A 19,349-nucleotide genomic window follows, 5' to 3' on the forward strand; every position below is an offset into this window, starting at 1 on the left:
AATCAAGTTTCTGTGAAAGAGCTGTTTCATGTTGCGTGTCGGAGGAGGAAGCACCGACTGGCTTTGAAGAGGGAAAAGCAGCTAATTGCCCCACATTCACCACAAGGTGGGTTTGAAATCGCTCCATTTTCTTTTTCAAAAGACCTTTCCTAGAGGTTCTAGCAGCTGATATCATGAGCAGTTCTATTCAGTGAAGTAGAAGAAAATAATTTCTATAATTGTTCTTCTGCTGTTTCACATTGGACTCTAATACAATTTAAATCTGGTATTTTGCAGCAGTATAAAAAGCTTGGACTCTAATGAGAAGTTATTATTTACTACTGCTGTTGAAATTAACCTATAACCCTGTAAACATATACAAAATACTTAATTAACTTGTCGATAAATGGGCCACTTCACTTTGCTTTAACTGTAATTTACACATTTCACAAGCATTTTACTCAAAGAGACAACATGTACTGCATATTTTCATGTCATCAATGTGTCATGAACTTTATTTCATGCCAGAAAACAATCATAACATCCACATAACCACTGTATATTATTCATAAAAGAAATTAAACAAAGGATGAACACAACCATTCATCTCTTTATCAGGCTTCCTAAACTATCATACTGCACATTTACCAGTGTTGTACAACAGTTACTGACATCTCATAGCTTTTATTATCTACTGTACACAATCTTTACTCAAATTACGTCTTATATCGCTACACATTAAACTGTTTCTGCTTCTTTTCTGTACTCAAAATATAAACCTCTATGTGTGTGTCGGGTGTGCCGTTTAACTCTTCTGATTACACACTGCAAATGTAAAATAATGGCTTTTTGAGTTTTATGTATAGAGTAACATTACAGGCAAACTGCGCAGTTATTTGGTTAATTATCGTCTGCTATATTTTCTGGCTACACTCCAGTCCAACTCTTAGCTTAATAAAACAGTTGATTCTACATTTTCAATAGACAATCTACAATAAACATCTGTTTGTCACAATAAGGTCCATGTTTCTTCTTTTTTCTAAAGTGCAAAAGTGTCACACGGATGATAAAAGTTGAGATGCAGACCCTACTCATTTATTCACTTGGTTCCAACTAACGGACACTTGGCAGCGAAGCTTTGAAGTGGACAACAAAGCACATAGCCACAGAGAGAATGAGGGAGGATGCAGGTGAACCCTGCCACTACATCTGTTTTTGTTTGTACTGAAGAATGAGTGACGGATAGTGAAGGATGGGCAGATCAGTTGTTCTTCACGTGTTTCTATTATTGTGTTATTGACGTTATATCTACTCTAAGATGCACATAGTAGAAATAAACTATCACAGAGGAATACGAAAGCATGCAAATATTTATGTTCTTTTTTAATTTCTTGTGTGTCTATTTAATCGGGAGCAAGAAATGTGCAAATACAGAGGGGAAAAAACATTTGGAAAAGACCCCGGTCACTAAATGAAAATATTGCAGTGCCTCTTCTTTCAAATCCAAGGTTTTCGTTGGTTTCACTCTTTTACCTCAGAGCATTTGCAAAAACAATCCTGGTCATGACACGAGGAAAAAGTAGATATCAAGGAACAAAAAGGAAAAAATTCAATTGATTTAATGATGTTGAATAACAGCTGCTCCGCTCTGTCAGTTGTTGTTCATAATCCACCAAGAGGCTGTGAAATGAAACAAATTGTACATAATTTTTTATGTTCTTTTTCACAGAAAAATCTATCACAATACGTTTATGTATTCCATGGGAAGAATAATCCCAAATTAAACAGGGGAAGGTGTTACACCGAATAAGATTTGCACAGAGGTAAAGGTAGGTATTGCATGGTATAAATATTATGTAAGTTGGATGTTGAGGTATATGCAATAAAATAAAATGACACGGACCATAGTATTCTATACTCTATTTATGCAATTTTACAGAAATTAATGTGAGATTTTGTGTTTGAAAGAGTTCAGTTAGAGATTATTGTTAAAAGGTTTAAAGGTCTGATCTCTACCTGGGAGGAGCATGGTGGAGACCATCTCCGGATCCTCCAGTGAGTCGATAATGCAGCGCTGGAAAGTCTTGCTGATGGACGACTGCAGGTAGCTGAGTGGAAACAGGGATTGAAAGCGTGAGACTGCTGTTTGCCTCCAAGCAAGGAAAATAATGTGGCAAAGAGAACCTGCGGGCTCAGTGGGACCGTTTGGTTCATGCACTGAAATTCACAGAATGTGTTTTTCTTGGTTTAATACGCCAGGAGACCCCGTGTGATCCTACCTCATCCAGGAGAGACGATCCTGCCAAAATTCATACATGATGAAGCATGATCTGTCTGGCAGGTTCTGGACTGAAACGCTGAAAATAAAAACACAGAGGGAGACAGAGAGAGAGAGAGAGTGAGAGAGAGGGAGAGAGAGAGAGGGGAAGGGAAGGAAGGGTCAAGGTGCATGTTTGGGAAAATTGAAACGATTGGAAGTGGCTGCTTGAAAATCACAGAGAGCTCCCGGGGACAAACAAAGGCACCGAGGCACATGAAGGGACGTACTGCAGGTTGTTGAGCTGGCTGTTGGTGGCGTCTGTGTAGATTTTGAGAGCCTGCTGAACCTGCTCCACGTCTCTCTCCTTCACAGACATTTGCCTCTGAACCAGAAGAATGTTCTAGAGCAGAGTGAGAGAAAAACAATTAGTGGGTACCTTGTCAAACTCGGCAGAGCGTGCACCTCTGCCAAGGCCCAACAGTCCCCTGAGATATCATCTCCCTAAATGAGCCTGATCTCTCGCTATGTTAAAGAAAGTGAACAAATTATTGGACCGGATCCGACTCCGCACCAAAATTCAATGGGTTCTTCCCTGACTCGCACCACATCCTTCCACCAAATTTAGATTAAATCAATTCAGTTGTTTTTGTGCAATCGTGCTTACAAACAAAAATAACTAGCAAACAAAAGAGCAGGGGTGAAAACATAACCTCACTGGTGGAGGTTATAATGTCAGTTGCAGATATAAAATCGTTCAAAATGTACACATAATGCATTAAAACACATAATTGACAAATACTGTGTACACACTGATGAACGTTTATTGAGGTGACTCACCGATTTATACGTTCCTGCTAACGTGTCCTCTTTGAGAGGCTCAAGATGTGGACTCTGAAAACGGGGCATAAATATTTCAGTCAGACATGAGCAGAACAAGAAATAGAAGTGAAGTGAGTCCAGCAGAGGCGCAGAATGGCCTCTGGTTACAGTCTGCCACAAGGCATTAGCTCTCACAGAGGAAGTGATCAGCCTCACTCAGACTGTGTTTTTCATTCCTCTCTACATGGCCACGATAAGAAATGGCAATTATTAGTGCATTAGCTGGTTTGATGTGTATCCTTGCAGTGCTGATATGTATCCTTGGAAAAAGCCTCTTCTGTGATATCAGATGGATTTTTTTAAAGTTCCAACTGAGTTAAATCTCGACAGCAGCACTTATGTGTCCTTCTTAAAACCTGTAGGCGAAATACTTCAAGATCCCAGACTGATGCATCAGTATCTGCATGCATATGTTAAGCATTGTTCGCTGAAACCTTTTCTTTGAGTGTCGAGCAATGCATTTTTGTGTAAATCATACGTTGTCCGAGACGTCGCATAAACAGGAAAACGCAAAAGTCACAATACAACTACAAAAGCCTCATAGCGGCAACATGTTTCGTACTGTGGTCAAGTGAGTCATCGGTTGTTAAAACCCAGTAAACCAAGACGTGGCGTAAAAGTTGATGCTTGTCTATCTGAGGTATTAAGGTATAGGTGCATGGAACGCCCCAAAAGGAGGAAGGCATCTGTACCGTATCACCACAAATAGACAAGCATCACATTTAACGCGGTGGCTGTTTTCTCCTCAATTTTACAAACGACGGCTCATTCAAAAACAGAATGTATCTCCGTGTCCGTAGTTGGTCACTTCTGTTGTGGTTGTGTTTCCGTTGTGTTGCTTCATGTTTACATTCATGTTTTCTGGTAATCTGCTCGTATGAGACGTCTTGGCCATCGTTAAATCCTCTCTCTCTGTGACAACATGGTAGCTCTGACAACAGAGCAAACACTGTACATCTGCACAAACAGAGTAGAGCTCCTACAGTCTGCTTGACATTTCCGCCTGTGACAGCTGAGCCTCTGTAGTTAAACCTGATCTTTGCAAAGAGCAATTCTGCCTCATGAGCCAAAGCTTCTGGCTGCAATTTCCACTCGAACAAACTAGATTTCGTACAAACCTCACACTCCAGTTTGTCTATGAGTTCCTCCAGCTGGTAGATCTGAGAGCCCCAGTGGTTGTCCGGCTCCACACTGACCCCTGAACCAAGAAACAAGATATGAGCACAACAACAAAAACAGGAGGACTCCAGTGTCCTGTCAAACGTTTTGCACTTTACTTTTCCAGTATCTTAATTTCCATGTAACCTTGCTGTGTACCTGTGGTGAGCATGCCAGAGTAGGGGTCAGTAGGAGAGAGACACATGTTCTTTTGGATGCGGCGGCCGGGGCGCTTGGCCACCCTCTGGATGGGCAGGTCCTGGGGCGTTTTCAGTATCCTCTTTCCTGTGCAGCCTTGGTCATGAACAGCCTCCATCGCACAGTCCAGGGACGACTGCAGGGACTGGAGCTGGGTGGTGGTCTCCCTCAGGAGGAAGCGCGTCACAAACTGACCCAGCACTGATGAGCCCTGATACTCCTGTAGAGGATAAATGAAAAAATGACTGACCAAATACAGAGGGGAAAAAACATTGGGAAAAGATCCTGGTCACTAAATGAAAATATTGCAGTGCCTCTTCTTTCTAATCCAAGGTTTTCGTTGGTTTCACTCTTTAACCTCAGAGCATGGCTTTGCAAAAACAATCCTGGTCATGACATGAGGAAAAAGTAGATATCAAGGAACAAAAATGAAAAAATTCAATTGGTTTAATGAATAACAGGTGCTACGCTCCGTCAGTTGTTGTTCATAATCCACCAAGAGGTAGATACAAAAGTCTTCTATTTGGTCCTAGAAATCTTCCTGGCTTCTTTTTGTATTATTTTTAATTGCAGTAATTTGACGAGAGGAGCTGAGTTGAAATAACAGTATTCCCACCTGCCCCCTTAAAACAGTCCAAACATGCATGGTGATGCATGTCACAGTTAATGGATGCAAAACACAAAAGGTGATAATGATGTATTCCGATAGCTGGAAAGAGCTTTTATAATAATGTATGGATGCCTGGTCCTGGTTTTCAAGGACCTTTCTCAGCTTCAGTGTAACAGCTTGTGTGTTTTTTTCACTCCACAATAAAGACAACTCTGCCAGATCAGTAGTTGTGGACAATGGAGCGTATCATCCTCACCAGCTACCTGTGGTGCAAATAAATTGGGTTCAGGAGAAAATGAAAAGGAGACGTTTGAAAAATGACCATTGAGCGTAAAGGAATCCTTGTTTCTAAGGGTTTTGTTTTTTCGGCAGCCGAGACCAGACACTGTCCTACACGAGTGATGTAGCTCAGTCCTTTTCTCAATTTCTCACGCTTTCTTTTCAGAGACAGAGCAGCTGTGACAACACAGAGGATATTTTCTGTTTATATCAGGGCACCAAACCATGGTGGAGATCCAGTTTATACATTACGAATGCTTTATAAACCAGAGTCTGTGGAAAAAATGCACCAATATTTTTGAATCAGGATAACAAAATATGGAACCTCAGGGACTGAGGCACAACCTGAAAACATTACTTATGAGGCGTTGGAAGGCATGGATCATACTATAGTAGCCAAAATGATCAAGATACAAAATAAAGTTACAGAAAACAGCAAAATCTCACAAAAAAAAAAATATATATTGTTTGGATTGTGATTGAAACAACTCAGAGTTTCACGCATGCTGTCTGGGACATGATGCCATGATATTTGGAAAGCATATCGAAAAATATATCATATGAAAGTTCTTCAGTTAAATACAAGATTCATGTGTAGCCAACGGTAAAAACAGGAGTGGCACCACACCATGAAATTCTTACTTTGCTTGTCCTCCATTGAAACATGATTGAACACAGAAATAAGAATTAAACATAGAAATGAAATACAAATAAAGGTTGATTTCAAATCAAAATGAATATTAAGCGTGTTCAGAGGAAAAAGCAAAGACCTCAGTCAACGTGGGCACATCTTCATACTCCTCTAAAGATTTCAACCCCCTCTTCCATTCTAACAAAACGTTAAAAATGTCTGCGTCTGGGACTTGGGTTCTGTCCAATCACAGACGAGACAAGTATTGTCCATATTTCCTTAATCTCAAATATATGTTCTCGTTTGTTTTGAGCCCTCAGGGCTACCGTATATATCTAGAGAAGGGAAGGACAAGAAAAAGAGAAAAGGGAGATAATATCAGAGAAGATGGATGAACAGAGAAAAGAAGATAACAATGCAGAGAGGGAAAAGTATGTGTCAGACTGAATTATGGTCTGATTTAAAGAGAGGGATAGAAATTGAAAGAAGAAGAGATGAGAGCAGCTGAGAAATGAAAAGAGATTTTGTGGTGCAGTTTTGTGGAGGTGATTTGACGTCACATCAGATCGATCTATTCTCTCCTCTCACTTTAACTCCTCTCTCTCTCGCCGCCATCAGTAAAACCCACTCCGTGCACTGCAGTGAAAACAAGTCACTGCAGTGAAACAGGCTCATTATACGACTGCGTCCACATCCACACACGTATCTGTTCACAGCCTGCGCCCCATGTTTGTTAGCTGGCTGAACGTGAAGGGTTATGTAAGCGTTGATAAAGACGGAGCTGAACTATCGATTATGTCTTAGTGGAAGTTCTCTCATGATCTGAACTCTGCGTTTTTCCCCTCAACAGCAGGATGGCTCTCATCATGTCTTTAAGCCCTGCAGTATCTCATTGTTTACAGTTCTTCTCAGCTAAGCAGAACAAATACTTCAAATCACTCTGATTAGCATGTTTCACAATCTAAGGGTAAATATCTGATGGGAATTTGTGTCTCATTATTTGAAAAAACAAGAAAAAGCTGTGTTTTTTTTCATTTGTATTGACCAGTTGCTTTCTCTATCTAACTCTAGAGCCTTGTCATAAATAAATGTTCCCTCTTTAAATACATTTAAAGAGGAACATATTTAAAACCATGGGTATAAGAACTTAAATACATTTTAAAAAATCGTACTGTCTGTGTTTTTATGTGAAAAGCAGATAATTCCTCCACCTCCTTTGTGCTGTATGTGATCTTGTGAAGATGAAAAACACACAAGCGTAAACAGCAAAAAAATGAAAAAACATGTCATATATTGCTTGAGGGAGTCTTATTCCTATGTGAGGTGATTTATGCTTGAATGTGTATATTATGGTAATCATGTGTTGCCACATGTTACACAACATACCAGGACATTTTCATGTTAATACTGAATTCATATCAATCTACTGTGTAGGGAGATGAAAGTTATGATAATATCTCAACACAGTTAATCGATAAGTTGAAGGATATATCCGATTAGTTGGTCAAATTACTTAGAAACAATTTAGAAAAGTATTTTTTGTTCGAAAAGCTCAATATTTTCCTGAGCTCATGTCATCATCCAAGTAACGTGCTCAATACCTCTGCATGTTTCGTCAGTGAAGAGAGAAGCAGCTAGAGTTGGTCCTCTGAGAGCGTTTCAAACTGTCAGATGATGCTATAACAAACAAAGCCTGCTCGGAGGCCTGAAAGATACTGACTCTGAAAATTGTTGAAGTGATTTTGAGTCTGCTCGTCATCACATTTGAAATGTCTTGACATAAAAAAATTCAACACAGTGCCGAGAAGAAATCGCTCACCTCTTTGGTTTTGTCCATGGCCTTCAAGATGGCCACGTTCAGCTTTTCCAGAGCAGAGAGGACGTTGACATATTCTCCCAGATGTGGACTGAAGTACTCTGGAGGAGAAAACGCGTTAAGCACCTTCAATGTGGATGAAGTGTGATCAGCACACTGGTCGGTGGTGTTTTCCCACAAGAGGGAAGTGAATCAATACTGACACTAATGGCATCAAATAGAATTAAAGCTGTTTGGCCCACGCCATAATTACATCTTAAATACTGAGTCACTGACATGCTTGGGCTTGAGTTATGGTCATCAGCAGGCAGCTGAAGCCCAATGGAAGAGTTAAACCCATGAAACCTTGCACTGTGAAGTTTGGCGAGTGATATTGACTGAACGCTAAATAAGATAATGCATTAATGAAACATAATTACCTGAGAGTTTGTCTATGTCCAGGTTCCTGAGAAGAAGGATGGCAATGGAAAGAAGAGAGAGAGAGAGAGAGAGTCATTGTAGTTATGAACATAAGATGATAGAAATACAAATAGCTCTCCCAAACAGGTTTGGGTGTTTTGTCTTTTTGAAGACTAAGACGGACAGATATATTGAAACAAGAGTTTGAGGCAGCTTCCTTTAAATCAAATCATAAAACACACTTTTCTCATTACACATTCCCGATTTTACATAATTCTACTTTTTATCATTATCATACCAAATCTAATTTAGTTTATTATTAATATTATTATTATTATTTGTATGACAAAATATTGGCCTGAGTTGTACTAACTATCATGCTCAACACAATAAAATGAGGTGGTCTACATTAGCGCTGTAAACATTGTACCTGTTGATTTAATGCACTTCAAATGCACTTTTCTTGTTTCCCTTATAAACATGTATTAATATGTCCTTGAAGTTGAAAACGTGCAAATTAAGTCGAGCTACATATAAAAGGCCAGAGATAAAGCTCCATACCTAAGTGGTGTTAGAGCTGCAGCCAAGGAGGTTATCAATGTTTGTTTGTTTGTCTGTATGCAGGATTATGTAAAAAAATACTGGACTGATTACCACAAAACTTTGTGGAAGGATCTACCTGATCTCAATATTCATTCAATGTAGTGATAAAGTGGCCAGAGGTATGTGAGCTCATCGTGCCCTTCACTGTGATTGGTTGGTACGTCAGCCTTGGCAAAGGGACATCATGACATTTCACTGCACTGTTGTGTAGAGACACCCTATGCCATGCTGCCAAATGTTCATTATCATTACAATTGTGAGCCGATGGCACAGGCAAATGTTGACATATTTGAAAATCTAATTCTGCTCGTCAGTGTATAAACACTGTGATGCAAACTGCTTCATGTCAGAATTGAGGCTCTCTCTGGAATATTGACATAATCTCCACTGAAGTGAAGTGTTGTCGTCTCGGAGCCAGGCAGCAGGAGAGCAGGAGGAGCCGCAGATGGCTGCAGAGTTGGAAGACGTCCAAACCGAAGATGAGCTTACTCTGTCTGCTTCCTGTCGATGGAGTAGTACAGCTCCTGCATCTGCTCGTCAGTGAGGATACCATCAGTGAAGTAAGACTGGAACTCCTCCAAGGACAGCTTCCCGTCGTCTGAAAGGAGACACACCTTTTAAAATGATACCCCACCGAAGCCAGAGACCTTTTTATCACCTTAATGAAGAGTTTATCAATTATTTAACATTTAACATGATGGGATGAGGCTCATACGGATTCACTACTGCAAATGAAAGTATCAGTGCATCAATCAGCTTTGTCATGAAATCTTCTCTTTATTTTTGATTAGTTAATTGTGAGACACCCATTCATTATCTATACACCTTTTTCAGGGTCGTGAGGGGAGCCAGCTGACATTGAACGAGAGGTGGGATGCACCCTGGACAGGTCGCCCTGTGTATAACAGGGTCAACAGAGACAAATAACTGTTCACCCCTCACATTCTGAAGACTCCAGTCAATCTAACACCAATCTGCATGTCTTTGGACTGTGGGATGAAGCCAGAGAAAACCCAAGCAGACGGTGAGAACATGCAAACCTTGCTGTGAGACGACAGTGCTAACCACTGCACCACCACATACAGACGATTTGAGCTTTAACCAATTATATTTCCTCCATGGCAGCAATAGACAAAGGCTTCATTAAGGTGAGCTTTGTCTGCCTTTGAGAAGCCGTGTCAGGGACAGTTTGTTGCAGCGCTCGGGGCGTACTGATGAAATTGGGAACATGCAGGGACTGAAGGCTGAGCAGTCACAGCTGAGCTCCCTTTAACACACCAACTTCGGAGGATAATGAGATCTCATCAGCTTTGGTCTGTAAGCACTGAATCCTTCGGAGACTCGGATCTCAGATCCCTGCCAGCCTGCAATGCTCTGACTGATAGAAGCCTGAGCCAACAGTAAATCATCTGTGAGCTGGTAAGAACACACTGTGGACGGCTCCAGACATGATGCATTTTGCAGCAAAGGCTTGTTTAAAGGTTCAGTGTGTAGAGTTTAGTGACATCTTGTGGTGAAGTTGCATGTTGCAGCTGAATACCCCTCACCTAACCCTCCCTTCCACACTTTCACCTAAATCTTACACGCTGAACCCTTTAAACCTTTCATATTTCAAGAAGAGATTTGGTATAGTCTGCATGTAAAAATTAATATTGAAGTGTTTTGCATTTGCTGAGGTCTGGCTAAAATAAACCTCGGCTGGAATTATATAGCTATTACAGGAGGCAGAATCATAATTCCTCTCTCCAACTACTTTGTGAAATAAATTGTCTTTCCACATGGTGTAGGAGTAAACACAGTCTGTTGAACCTCTGACTCATTCTGCAGACTTCTCCATCAGAGCTGCCTTGTTGTAGATTCACACCAAATTAGACACCCTGCAAACAAGTCACAGTGCACATAAAGCTCAGATGGTTCATTATGCAAGTGTTCACTGTTTCTCAGAGAGCGAAGCTGCAGTGGTACAAGGGGTCGTCTCGAAAGCTGTCTGTCCGGCATGGGGAGGATTTGTTGCAGATTTCATCATCGAAATAGAATGTGCAGAAATAAGCACTGGAGGAGAAACACCATGTTTATTATAGAAACAGTTATTCAATAGTATTCAATCAGTGCAGCCTCGTCCTGAAGAAAACTAAAGCATTGGCCGGGTTCGATAACAATATGTGGCCTCGGAGCATGCTGGGAAGCTGAGCTCATACTAAAATGAAGTACATATTATTAAATGAAACAAGTATGTTTAAAAAAAAATAACAAGGAGTAAGTAGAAAAACGTATTTAATAAAGATTAGTATATATCTTACAATAAATATTAAATTAATAATAGTGATTCAAGTAGACACATTGTTTGCATTTAATATGAATTAGAGTGAACCCTTAACCTCAACTTAGCTAAAACTTAACTAGAGAGACACTGTTCATGGATCATTAAGTGGATTCGTGGATCAGCAATAATTTTAACAATCAATTTTCATTTCTCAAGCAAATTTCAGTCATGTAAAAAGCTGATTAAAAATGGTTTGCGGAGATAATAACTATGTACACATCTTATGTGCTGCTATAAAAGCAGACAACACATTTCCCTCCACCAGATAAAACCAGTTCAGAGATTTAATACTGCCTAGTTTTTATTAATGCCAAGTACAGGTCTTTTTCTCATTGTGAAATATGCAGAAATGGGAAGATACAATGAGATTTGTCAACTTCATTGCTCCTCTAAGACAAAATTTATGTTATTGTATTATGTGAGAAAAGAAGTGGTAGATGTTCTCAGCATTCAGCTCTCACACAGTCAGATTTAATTAGAAAACATTCACGTTTTGCTGTAATTTATCCCAGAGATCCGTGGCTAACAACTGCCTGTTCAACACCTCTGTGGGAAAATCTTGTTATTTGCTCAGACGGGTGATAAATCAGTGTCTCACGACAGACACACGGCAGCTAATTGTCTCATTTCACACTGAGTAAAACCGTAGATCGAACTGTGACCTAAAATGAAAATGTCCCCCTGTAGTGAAGCTCGTATCTTTCCAGGAACACATTTCCTTGAGGGAATCCAAAGCTAAAACTGCTTAAACAAAAGCAGCAACAATAACACATGAAGTCCTGCAGTGCAGCGCAGACATAAAAGCAGACTGAGGAGTAAACATTGAAATTAAGTTATGAGTTATTAATCAGTGTTGTTCTGAACTTCCTGTACATGTTCCCTCGAATGTTTGGACTAGATTTGCAAAAAGTAATTGATGGAAAAAAAAATAATAACAAAATATCTATATTATGATGATCAATTATTCATTTCTTGGGTTTCAGCTTCTCAAAGTTGAAGGTTTTATAGTCGCTTTGTCCTTTCTTACAGTTTCTTAATTTGTTTGATTTGAAAATAAAAGCAGACTTTAAACATAATCCTGAGCATTTTGAAGTAAAGACAGAACATAAACTAATTGTTTAAAACATGTCTTTGGAACAAAATACTGGAGAGTTCAACTTAAAATTATGAAATGATGAAATAACTTAATAAAATTCTTAATTCATATTAGCGAAGTAAAACCAAACAAAAATGTTTGGACTGGACTGCAATAAACTATTCTATTATACTGTTAATTCATAATTTCTCAGATTTTCACGTTATCCAGGGTGAGGTTTTGTTTCTTTGTCCTTTATAACAGTAAGATGAATATGTTTCAAAAACACAAGCAAATTAAAAAACATGCATGCAAGCTTCTCGAAATAGAGACCAAACACTGTAACGCTAATAAAGAGAAAAATGTTGCTTGAACTGATAAATGAGATCTGAATCCCGATGACTGATCGAGCATCCAGAGCTGCAGCTCTTTTGTTCGTCTCTGCATCCTGAGAGGATTCTTCTGTGCTCCACAATCCTCTCTGCTGCAGCGCTGAATACAGCATTAATTAAAAGACTGCAAGTGAATAAACTAGTGGAGGGGAAACCTCACAGTGATAGTCATCCTCTTCTATCTAGAGGTTAAATGCAAAAGCACATTATAGACTGATTTGCCACCTTTATAAAACATCCTCCCCGTGCTTTGTATCAGTTTGTTATTATCACATTAACGATTCCTTAATGAATGTTACTGACTCAACTTCTTCCCAGGAGGCCTTGCAGATCGTGGATCATGGATAGTGATGATGGTGTCAGCTGAGCGTGGTTTACAATTACAACCAGATTGATTAAATATACAAAATGCCTACTCACATATACTATTATTGGGATAACCTCCTTACAATTGTCATTACTGCTCCCTTCATCCCTGCCAGATATTTTATTTTGTATAAATACTTCAAAAATTGACACTCTCCATTTATGTTCGACTCTGTCTTTTCTTATGAATGTTGTAAATGTTGTTGTGTTGATGAGCTCCGGTGCACATGGCATCTATTGCACTTCTGTCCGTCCTAGGAGAGGGATCCCTCACATGTGACTCTCTCTGAGGTTAGACATGTATTTTAAGAGGGAGCTTTCGGTAGTGTGGGGTTAAGGGCAGAGGGTGTAGCACCTTGTAAAGCCATAGATGAGGCAAAATATGATTGTGAATACGAGATATACAAATCCAATTTGATAGGTTAATATATTAGCAGCTTCTTTATTTTTTAAATGCAATAAGAACAAATCAATAATGATGGATTTAATGTTCACGTTTTAAAACTAAAGGGGTTAGTGGACGTGACAAATCATTTCTTCACTTCACTGCTGGAGTTAAGAGGTCAACTCAGAGGCTAATATTCTGTTTGTCTGTCTGAAAAAATGAGATACCATTGATCACACTTTTCTGTTTCATCTCGTCACATTGTGAATCCACGTGTGCATCTCTGTGCTCAATGTGCAGCAACATAAATGTGTAAGAAATGAATCTCAGCACGAGGCTGAGAGGCTGCTGGAAAGCAAAAAAAAAAGCTTCTGATCTTTACTTCATATTCTTGCATGAAACCAATTTTTTATTAAAAACTCCTCATTACATCAGGTCGGTAGGCAGCCCTCATTATGTGGTAAGTCTGCAGCGCTCCAGGCGTATCATGGCAGCCCACTCACTGCTGATTGGAAGGAGGCCCTCTCCTCACGGGTGCACGACTCAGTGAGTTTGTGAAGAGGACGAGGAGCAAACAGAGCTCGGCTGCAAATTAAAGATAACTACACCGAACGTACGACTGAGTTCTCCTCATGTTCATTCCTTCTACAAAGAGGGAAAGATGAAAGCGCTGGGGTTGAAGAACACATGGCGCCCGCAGCTGCACAAAAAATGCATTTAATATAAACACAACGTGTGTTAAAATGTCGCTACCTTTGTCATTATGTTTTACTGCTTATCGACAAAACGAGTCACCTGAGACGAGACAGAACAGTCCTTTACTTCTAACACACTTCTGTAACAACAGCCCAAAAGAAAACACATCGTCATCATCTCACAGTCTCTTCAATAATTCAACTGAAGGATTTTTTTGTATCTAAATATCTTGACACGAGCTGTGAGCCACCCCAAACAACCTCTGCACATTGCAGCACACGTTCTTATGTAACAGATTCCCACTCCTACATAAGAAATTGATCGCAGTCGAGTACATATAGTCTATACGTGCATTAATAACCTCCCTCTTTTGCATTTTACACTCCATTAAATGGAGATGCAGCGCATGAAAACAAAATTAAGAGCAAAAACCTGTCCCTGTTTGCCAGGGCTGCTTTTCATGCTCCATGTGTTTTTCACAGAAGACCTTGGGTGTCTTTTAAAATAAAGAGGGGATTTGAATGCAACACGATAACACATTAATCAGACGTAATAGTGACACGTTTGCGGGGGGAATGCATTAAATTCACATCAGGTGCAAATGTGTTTTAAAGTGACACCTGAGGCTAAATCTACTGAATAGCAACGTTATTTCCAATGCTAAATTGTGTATGCATGTCTTGCATTATTTGTGTGATATTTCGTGGAGAGTTCATCCTGCAAACTCCAGCCACATCACAATTCCCCCAAAATATGCAGCTGCCCCTGACCTTGGTTATTTGAGTCCTTCCTGTGTGGATTTCTCAGGGATGACAACAAAACAGAAAGATAAGATCCAGCTGGGTCATGTCAATCCCCTCAGAGCTGACACAGACCGCCTGTCTGAGCACAGCCATCAAAGCTGTGCCTGGTTTTCCTCTGCATCTCATTTTCGTGTCTCGTTTCTGTGTGTGCAGTTGAGATTTAATTAGCCGCATAATGCCCAATTAGCTGTGCATTTTGTTTACTCACCATTTTTGTCTGCCCGGCGGAATATCTGCAATTAAAGAAGATCATGTTTAGATTTTTAGATCTGGAGAATTTGCACTAAAGACAAAGTAAACTGGACAAATTAAAAACACAAACTCTATATAAGATTTTGAGCAATTACAATGAAATACAGTGTCTTCGTGCACCAGCAAAAGCTTGCAAATGTGTAGTTATATAAAAGAGATAAAATACAAAACACATGCCAATTAAATTGTTGTTATTAGAGCAGTGGTGTACATTCATAAATTTCTCTTCTTTTATCCAAAAGAGAACATTAAGAGGGGCTGCAGTTTCCACATTTCAATAACAAAGGAGACCTGACATGAGAAATCTCAGGAAATGAGACGCTGACATTTGAGTGCAGCAGGGAGAAGCTTTGGAACGATAGTTTTCTTTCTCTTTGAGCACTGGAATCGATCGTGCCCTTCAAGATATATTTTTACACAGTTTTGAGCAAAACCTGCAAGAGCAGGAAGCGACAGTGCTTTTCTTGTTCTTTCATTTAAAGGTTCACTGTGTCGAATTTAGTGACAACTAGTGGTGAAGTTAGATGTTGCAGCTGAATACCCCTCACCTCACCCTCTCCTTCCAAACATTAAAGGGAACCTGAGGTAGCCTTCAGTTGTCAAAAAAAACTCAAAAGGTGTTAATTTGTCCAGTGTGGGCTACTGTAAAAAACATGGCCGCCCTCGTATAGAGGACCCGCTCCCGATGTAATTATAAGGTATTTTAATATAAAGGGCCCATGCTTTGGGAAATAAATCAACAATTTGTAAAATTTAGATGAAACACATTTTTATATTAAATTTCTGCCAATAGATCCCTTTCACCTAATTCTTACACAGTGAACCTTTAAGCAGTGAACACAGTAATAAAAGCATTAATGAAATCTTCGACCTCCAGGCAATGTAACACTGAACCTGTGAGAAGTCACCGTTCGTGGAGCATGAGGTGTCGCGTGTAAGATCAGAGTGGCACCTCTTTCTTTTTTTATTTCTGCTTCATCACCAATCACGTGTGGACAGAGAGAGTCCAGTGGCAGGTTGATTAATGAGTGGAGCGATGCACTCACATCCAGCTGTCAGCTCTAAAGTGTGTGAAGACCTGAACACACTCTGCTCAACATCCGTCATCCACTCAAGACATCTGAGACTCCCAGAAAATCCATTCCAGTAAGAATAGCTCTGAACAAATATTCACCACACAAATGATAGTAAGGCGTTTTGAAATAACCTGTAATTGAGGTATAAGGTCTTATTCAGAGTAGACTTAAAGGGGCATTTGCAAATCAAGTATATATGCTTCAATAGTGCACACATTTTTACAATTATTTTCTTTGGGGTGTAAAAATCCCACAGTGAAAATCTGAATTCATTGACTTTTACTGTGATGTGTATACAGTTTAAGGACATTTTTATTTGAAAAGAATGAATGGATTACACAACTCAAGTGTCATTGAATAGTTGAGTTCCAAAGGGTTGTCACCAAGATATATCCGCTATTGAATTGAATAGTAGTTGAAAAATAGACTTTTAACTGTAATTCTTAAATGCTAACAGTCAATAGTAATTCAACTAGGACCAATAACATCTATAAAAAAACAAATGTGTGTTGTCAGTGACAAAAGTATGACTCAGACAGCTAAAGTAACAGAAATCAGTACTTAAATGAGTGTGTAAGTGAGGATAAGCCTATGATATAGGCTATATAGGATGGTACTTATGAATGTAAAATTAATCTTTAGTCAATTTAGCTGTAAGCTACAGGAAAACTTTTAAAATCGTTATCTAACAGATTTAACTTCAGTATCTTTTCAAAACCTTTCTTTGGCATCTCTGTGTCTGCGATTCTTTGCTAACCCTTGGTTCTCAACAATCTCTTTTATGAGATAATAAATGACTGGTCCTGAAGTATTGATCAGGTTCGAAACACATTTCACAGGTTAGCTGATATCTAAGTCATTCTGTTGTGAAAGGTCCAAAACAAATAAACATACAGTGTGGTCTGGATGTGATGAGCAAGGATCCCAGCTTCTGAACGCAGGGTACGGGATCGAACCTTGAGACTGACCTGTTGCCGTAAATTCTCCTCTAAACTGTAGAAGGGCTGATGTGGGCATCCTGTTTAAAAGGCATCAGAGGAAGTCAACAGGGAGCCGCTCCACAAAATGTGGGAAACAAAATGAGAGCTATAAACATCGGCCCCTGGAGAAAATCTGAGGAAGGGAGATTTACTGGCCTTCACTCCTCCTCTGAGCTGCTAAGTGAGAGGACGGAGGAAATCCATGGAGGTGCTTTCATCCCACAGAGCTGATGAAGATCTTTTAAGAGTAATATTAGTTAAACAGCATGCTGCTCAGGCCTCGGCTGTATACGTCCAATCTCGGCCGGTCCCAGGGGCCAGTTATATGCCAAACAGTGTCCTGCTGATCACCATGAAAACCAAGGCACAGAGGTGTTACCCACACTGCGAGGACATCTCCAGCATGTCAGCCACACCAAACAGCACTAAATGACAACACAGCTTCCTGTCAGCCTCTGGAGATCATTATCTCAGAATCGGCAGAAAAATGACTCTCGGGGACGTAAAAGCTCTAACAGCCTTCGCACGGCAGCCAAACCACTTAGAGACTTTATCTAATTTCCTAAAGAGACAAACAGTGAGAACCAATAAAGAAAAACACAGAAAATCTTCTTCAAGTCGTAAGTGAGCAGTTCTGCTATTTGTCAGAAGAAAAGAACCTTGGTTTTGCAGAACACATAAGGATAATTTATTTGTCAGGCAGAATACAAATATATAAATAGAACAGATTATAGTGGAAAGGTGCTTTAGTGAGATGACACAAGAATAAATGATTATACAGCTCATTCATGAGAAATGCAGCATTGGGCTGGAGAGAAAGGATGCTAACTGCAGCAATTTGGTTTAAATGCATTTAGCATCCATTCTCTCCAGCCCAATGCTGCATTTCTCATGAATGAGAGTCTGATGTTCCCTTTGCTGGCCAATAATCTGCCTGAAGGGGAAACAGAATTTAATTTAATTCAATTTTTTTGCTACATCATCATATAAAGATTTAAATACAATACTGCATGCACACATAGCTATATGGAAGTACTGTATGTTAATGCAGCTGAGTGTGTGATCCAACCCTCTGTAAACTGCACATGCAATATCCTGATTAAATAATTCAAACTGTGACAACGTTCTATTTTTTATGTTTATGATGGGGAGGCTTCTCATTAGTAATATACTGAACACCAACTCATGTTTTATTCACGTTTCATCATCCAGGGCACACGACCAATGTCATGACCCTAATTATCATATGAGGGGAAAAATCCAAGTAAAATGCGTAAAAACCTGGAGAGAATCAGAAGCGTGTGCGTGTCAGACGACGGGCACGTCTTTTGTTGTTCACGCACGGACAGGCTCTCACCTTTCTTTCATAATAGGGCTACTGTACATCATGCGTTCAGGTCAACCGTTCATGGAAAAAGCTCGTTTTGATACCCGTGCGTAAAATGAACCACATTTCTAAACCGTGAAAAGAAACCGACAACAGTGTGACGGCTGAAGCTATAACAGTGCAGACTTACATCATGGAACATAGAGGCGCCTTGGTTCTGGTTGTGGTCCAGCTCCTGCTGTCTCCTCAAGCGTTCGTGCTTCCCGGCTTGGAGACACATGGTGATCATCTCTGTGCACGCCAGCATGGTTGCGTCTTTCGATGAGATCCCCAAATTGCAGATTGTGTCCCCGGGTAGCGATGTCCTTGTCAGGGTGATGGAGGATGTTGGTGTTGAGGCTGTTGGTGCTGTGATCCAGTGAGGATGAGACAGAGTCCTGATGCTGATGCTGCTTCCCACCCTCTCTCTCTCTCTCTCTTGCTCGATGCCCAACAATGTCAACTGACAGCTCCGCCTCTACACGAGCAGCAGCAGTGGAACAAGAAGATCCTGAGGAATGCACCATCTGCTGGCGAGGACACACACACACATACAGTGTAGGATGAGAGGGTCAGAGGGTGCGTTTTATTTTCTGAAGTGCCATTTAAATACTTCTCTGACGATTCAATACTCCCATTATTTTCCCATGAACTTATTAAAAACGGTATTAATTTTCCAAGATAAAAAACATATTACAGGGAAGCACAGGGATGTAAAAGTCAGTTCAAATGTCAAGTTAATTTATGTCAATCAAGGGAAATATGTAAAAGATAAAGTGGAAAGAAATTGGATGTCTCAGGACCTGTGTGCACTTACAAAAAA

General features: G+C 39.9%; 1 protein-coding gene across 1 annotated transcript; it reads right to left on the bottom strand.

Moving 5' to 3' along the window:
- Positions 1 to 480: 480 nt before the first annotated feature.
- On the bottom strand, positions 481 to 18,907 carry LOC133005461 (N-terminal EF-hand calcium-binding protein 1-like). The gene is made up of 12 exons (XM_061075144.1): positions 18,678 to 18,907; positions 15,061 to 15,085; positions 9,302 to 9,410; positions 8,230 to 8,255; positions 7,814 to 7,911; positions 4,436 to 4,694; positions 4,237 to 4,316; positions 3,077 to 3,130; positions 2,527 to 2,639; positions 2,259 to 2,336; positions 1,996 to 2,087; positions 481 to 1,659 (listed from the first exon to the last, which is right to left on the bottom strand). Exons 1-12 carry the CDS (start codon positions 18,792 to 18,794, stop codon positions 1,631 to 1,633), a joined length of 1,080 nt encoding a protein of 359 aa, XP_060931127.1. The 5' UTR covers positions 18,795 to 18,907; the 3' UTR covers positions 481 to 1,630.
- Positions 18,908 to 19,349: the final 442 nt, after the last annotated feature.

This window comes from Limanda limanda, chromosome 7 (assembly GCF_963576545.1).
Source record: "Limanda limanda chromosome 7, fLimLim1.1, whole genome shotgun sequence".
Lineage (NCBI taxonomy): Eukaryota > Metazoa > Chordata > Actinopteri > Pleuronectiformes > Pleuronectidae > Limanda > Limanda limanda.